The sequence below is a fragment of the Nyctibius grandis genome, chromosome 10 (genome assembly GCF_013368605.1).
Source record: "Nyctibius grandis isolate bNycGra1 chromosome 10, bNycGra1.pri, whole genome shotgun sequence".
NCBI lineage: Eukaryota > Metazoa > Chordata > Aves > Nyctibiiformes > Nyctibiidae > Nyctibius > Nyctibius grandis.
The window spans coordinates 9,209,233-9,214,812 of NC_090667.1; the positions used below are offsets into that span (position 1 = coordinate 9,209,233).

The 5,580-nt window shown below is 46.5% G+C and overlaps 1 protein-coding gene across 1 annotated transcript; it reads right to left on the bottom strand.

The window, feature by feature from the left end:
- Positions 1-1,572: 1,572 nt before the first annotated feature.
- LOC137668250 (serine protease inhibitor Kazal-type 6-like) lies at positions 1,573-5,580 on the bottom strand. The gene is made up of 4 exons (XM_068409639.1): positions 5,523-5,580; positions 3,363-3,388; positions 2,386-2,498; positions 1,573-1,618 (listed from the first exon to the last, which is right to left on the bottom strand). Exons 1-4 carry the CDS (start codon positions 5,578-5,580, stop codon positions 1,573-1,575), a joined length of 243 nt encoding a protein of 80 aa, XP_068265740.1.

The window sequence follows — 5,580 nt, forward strand, 5'->3', positions numbered from 1 at the left end:
CCAGTAGGCTGGGATGGGAAAAATATCAGGATCAAAGACAGCTGGTCCGAGAGAAGCTCCAAACCAGCCAACTCGGAGTTTTGCCTGCACGGTTCAACCGCTGGCTGGCTGCGGCCTGCAGGCCTGCACGCTGCCTGTGAAGTTACCAAATGACAAAGGATTTGCCAGAACTGGCATCACAAATGTGAATTACCAGAAGAGAAGCCAGCATTAGGTGTGCTGAGCGCATCACTAAGGCCTCTCTTTTTAGGCATTGTGCCCCAATTGAGTTCAAAGTGTGGATCGTGGCATGACAGGCAAACACACAAGCTCTATCCAAACACAGGCCAGAGGTTTAGATGCTCAGCATTTAGGTGCTTGCTATGTTGACCCCTGAGGCTCATGATAAAATCTAAAGCTCCCTTTGAAAGTTAAGTGTTAAACATGACAGAGCTGGTGTCCCATTGATCTGCTGCCAATGTTTTAACAAGAGGATGCCACAAGTATTTCCTTGTATGAATTTTGCACAGTGAATGGGGAGAGACTGTAGAATCCATTTTCTCATGTTTGCACAAAGAAGGATTTTCCAGCCAACGTCAAGAAGAGAAAGGGCAGCAGTGTGAAAAGTAAAGAAGGGAATAAAGTCTACGTGCATTAAAAATTATAAATAAATACAAATACGTGTGCCCAGAAAATCAAGGTCTGTGTATGATCCAGGGAGAGTTTATCCTAGAGGTGGGAAGAGGAAGCCCACAGCTCTTCTTCTCCAGGGAATATTTTTTTTTTTAATTATTGACACTTTATACAATCTGGTGCTCCTCTAAATATAATTTTATTAGCATGAGAAGCCGCTTGGCAGCAGGAAACTAATGCTGGTGAGTTCACAGTTTTCAAGACAAAGTGTTCTCTTAGAAGGAATAAGAAAGAGACTGATTTGGAAAGATGAGCCTTGCAGCTTCTGCCTAAACCCAGCCTCCACCTGCCATCTTCTTGTTGCAGGCTTAAATGGAGCAATATTCTCCAGCCTCAGCTTGTTTGTTCCTGGTTTCCAAAGGAGATGAGGCATATGCAGTCACGCTGTTCAGCTCTCCTGTCACCCTCCCACAATAACCTCTGAGAGAGGAAGGAACATGTCTACGGAGGCTGGGGAAAGAATAGAGGTGCCCGCTGTCACCCACCCCCTGGGATGGGGAGCGTTGGGCAGGAGCCCACAAGCAGTTGCGCTGCTTGACTGCCTAGCAGACGTGTGCCAATTTGTCAGGCAGGTCGGGATAGAAGAGCTACAGCTGCTGGGGACGGGGGACAGAGCCCACGGAGCAGTGGGAACCGCTGCTCCAGCACAGGGAGCTTCCCTGGAGGAGGGTGGTGTAACAGCACAGTATAGCGAAGCCACACATTAGGCTCTAGCATGGCTGTATCAAAGCGCTTTTCTGGGTGTTATGGAAAAAGGGGTCCAGCCAAAGAATCGTGCTGGTTTATTTTATTGAGCAGAGGTGGCAGAGATGAGGGCAAGCTGCTCCCGTGTCCGTGCACAGGCATCTGTGGCCATTGCTGACGGGGGCTCAGCTGTTGCTGCTCGGTGACAGTGAGGACTCAGCATTTCCCCAGGTGCTTCAATCTTATTTTCCCTCCACTTCTCCTGTAAAAGGAGCAAGACATACTTAGACAAAGCACTGTATGACAGGCACAGCAATGTGGGACAGGGAGCTCACCCATCCAAACAGGACCGTTTGCCTGACCCATGCTACCCTGGTGCCTCACAGGGAACACCAAGCCATTTTCTCCTCTCCTTTCTCTTCTCTGATTTCCCCCAGGGTAAGGCAGCCTTGAGTGTGTACCAAATGTTAAGGACTGCTAAGGAAAAAACGATGTTTTGCAAGCACATTCAGTCCAGGGTGCTGGCTCCTATTGCATCTCCTTTAAAAGGTGACAGAGCTCAGGAAAAGGAGAAACTCAGGTTCTTCCTCTGAGATTTTGCGTCTTGTTCTACAAAGTCCATTCACACTTTTCAGGAATAATTTGGCATGGCTCAGCTCCCACATTCCTCCAGACACTTCTCAGTATCCAGAAGCGTGGGCAGAGTTGCAGCCTGTGGCATATAGTGGGAAATGTGCATCAATTTAGTGCGTGCAGAAGGTACTGGCAGGATGCAATTGCCTCCCAGGCCCCGTGCTGCCTCTTGGCATGGCAACCAGCAGCATGCAAAGCCTAGAAACTAATTAAAATTAACTTGCATTCACACAGCTCCATTTCAAGGAGGAAATATTCCACTTGGCACAATTCAGGGGCTGGTCCATACAAGAGGAGCAGCCTGGATGCAGGGCCTCCCCTCCACGAAGCACATCATTACATACATGGGAATGGACCCAACTCTCTGTTATTTTGATCCCCTCTGCTTTCACTTACAGCACTGCCTTGCAGAAGGCGCACTTGTTTCCGTATGTGATGCCGTCCGTGCCGCAGTGAGGGTTGGACTCCCTTGTGCAGTACACGCTTCTGTTTACAAACTCTCTACAAATCTGCAAAAGGAATTAAAAAAAAACAAAACCTTTCAGGACTCCCACACTCTTTCTTTCACTTTCCAAATTGGATACAAGGTCACTAATATAATGCTTTTTCTGACAAGAGGACTAAAGCTGCAGTGATGACACAACCTATTTACTGAAAGAAAAAAGCCCTGTCAGAAAGGAGCAGAAGCAATGTTTCAGGGGAATTTGTGCCCTGTGTTTGAGGACAGAAACTGTAGTCACTTGGGAGAAGACTTGATCTCCCAAAGACACGAGTGGATTAGCCTAGGCATATAGGAGAGGAGTCAGCACTGATGCTCTTTCAGGCTCTTGGTGCCAAGTTAGCCCACTGCTGCATGGCTTCATGCATATTGCGAAACTGTGTGCTCAGCTTTGTGCTTGCTGAGCTTTCTACATTCCCAGCAGAAGGAGAAGCAAACCACAGCCTATGGGAAATTAAAAATAGTGTCCAGGAAATATATAGGTATTTTGTCTCTGGACAAGTCCCAGTGATGGACCTTGTTTGGGGGCACAAAACACTCTCAATAGTCCATTTGTTTCATGAGAAGATTGGACAGTGGAGCAAAATGGACAAAACTGGTACTGCACACAAACACAACCCTGTGCAAGCACCCTAGACATAATCATAGGAAGCATTTGCTATACCAAGCATCTATTTCCCTGGTCTACTTGCTAATGAGGCCACACATAACATCCCCTGTACAATGGTGATCTCCCCAAAGCGTTGGGACGTCTTGGAAGGACCCACCTGCTCCCAGCAGACATTAAAAACTGTTTACCACGCACCAAGATCTTGGTTACAAAACTATTCCTCTAGAAAATGCAGATTCAGTAAGCAGAAACAGCTGCACTAACCTCTTCAATGTCTTGACCTGCTACATCTGGAAAAAAAAAAACCAACAAAAAAACAGAGTTTTTACACGTCAGCATTATTTTCTGATAGAGGTTGAACTAAAGTCACAAACCCTTTATGCAAACTGCAGTGAAACATACACCAGGTTTTTTCCTACTCCATCATCTTGTGCGGCAGAGGAGGGGGCAGGAAATACATTATCTGAATTGCTTCTCAGTATTTTGCTTTTTTGAAAAATGTTACTAAAATACCATGCAATCAGTCATTCAGCTGCTAACTGCACCTCAGACACATAACCCAATCTCCTGGAAGGCAGCCACTCCCGGGGAAGCGAGCTGCCATATCGGATCTGGAGCCACGCTCAACAGAGATTTTAAAGCTATATTGATTTTTAAGGGTTTTAGGCTCCTGCGCTTCTGAATAAGGAAAATGGCTGGTACTGCTAACAAGAGTGTACTGTGGAGAAGAAGAAGGAGACCCTGTGGTCAGCTTTACAGCCATGCTCAGCACGGCACAGCGCAGAGACTCTTCCAGAACAACATCATCCTGGGTGAGTGAGGTACAAAGAGGCGTCATGGGGTGATACAGAGCAGAACAGGCAGCGCCGGTCAGCAAGAGCACAAAAATACCCGCTGTAACCACAGGCTCCAGGCTTGAAGGTAATCAGTCCATCCCCTTTATATTCCTTCGCTGCAAAGACTGCAGTCAGGCACGTAGGTTGAGTCACAGCTGTGGCACAGGGCGACCCTGCCGTGTCCCTAAGGGGGAGCCTGACGCTCAAGGGTGGATTGAAGGCAGCTTTGCAGACTCCAGGTCACAACACTGTGGGACAAATACCCAGCATCTCGCACAGCATCAGGGCAGAAGAGGTTCGGATGCGAGGCTGTATCTGCTGGGTCATTGTGGTGGCTGCCAGCTGTAATGCTGCTCTGAGCAGGAGGGAGCCTGGGACAGAAGGTGGGAGGACCTTGTCCTACGCTTGGGCCCCCACACATTGGAAATCCCACCCAACCCTCAGTCAGCTAGACCATCATCCATCAACCCACCCTACTTCTGCCAATTGTCATGCCCTTCGGTGTTTTATCCCTGGCACTAGTGTATTTGTCATGTCCTCAGGTTAGGCTAGGCTGCCTTCATTGTAGAGTCACTGTTATGGCTATCTGCATATTATTTACAAAATAGCTCATTAGATAGTTTGTATAAATATTACATGCGGCTACACCAGACTTTGTGATGATGTCTCTTGACATCTGTTTATTTTGTAGGAGATCACAGAGTTTGCTGCTATTTTGCCTGGCCTTGGAAGGAAGCTTCAGCGCTCTGATGGAACCCAGTCCCAATTAAGACTCAGTTAGAGAGAGATGAATATTTCATAACGAATAATGTGTACAAAGTAATTCACCTCTTTTCTCCATGCACAGCTTGCAATTTTCTCCAGTGAATTCTTTATTCAAATTATTCACAGAAAAACAAGTATAAATAGTTCTTGTTCTGCACATTCTTCAATTACTGTTGCCACAAACCTTGCAGAGCTGGGTCAGCTGGACACAAGCAATTGATAACACTGATGTGACCTATATGTTCAAAAATCATCACTCAGCTTCCCCAGATCATCAGAGAGACATGTAAATCTCCAGATAAATAAGTGCTGGATCCTTTTAATTTGCCCTCTTTGTTCTGACTCCTTGAGGACATTTGAATTTAATTTTCAAGCTTTTCTCTGCAACATAAATGAAAGCTGAAACTTTCATCTAATTACATTTCCACATCTCCAAGGAAAACATCAAATACCAAGATCCTTGGGATCAAAACAAGAGCTGATGACCCTGAGGTGAGCGAGTTTCTTCTCTAACTGGTTCAGCAAAACTCTCCAGCAAACATTTGTACCAAAAAATTCATAATTACCCTCTGCTTTGGTACATTTGTTGGAAGAGCTGCTTGGAGTTTGCTCGCTCCGTCTCCCAGTGACACCTCCACTGTGGAGGCACACGAGGAGTGGAAGTATGTCACAGGAGTGAGCAAGTCCCACAGATATTTTCTACTTGCTCAGCTTTATCTTCAAGCCTGTAGTCCAGTGATCAAGGCTCTCCGAAGTTTGCTGTTGTCAGGAAAGGTTTGGGTTGGTGTTTTTTTTTTCCTAGGCTAGGGAAAAGATCACTTACCAGAGAAGAAAGAGAGCAGCAGCAGGCTGAGAAGCACTAAGGCACCTGTTGTCTTCAT

Bases quoted from the DNA above. Each gene is read 5' to 3' on its own strand.
- LOC137668250 (XM_068409639.1), bottom strand. From the start codon at position 5,580: ATGAAGACAACAGGTGCCTTAGTGCTTCTCAGCCTGCTGCTGCTCTCT. The intron at 3,389-5,522 runs GTAAGTGATCTT...TTTTTTTTCCAG, and splicing joins GCTGCTCTCTTTCTTCTCTG to ATGTAGCAGGTCAAGACATT. The intron at 1,619-2,385 runs GTAAGTGAAAGC...CTCCTTTTACAG, and splicing joins GCCTTCTGCAAGGCAGTGCT to GAGAAGTGGAGGGAAAATAA.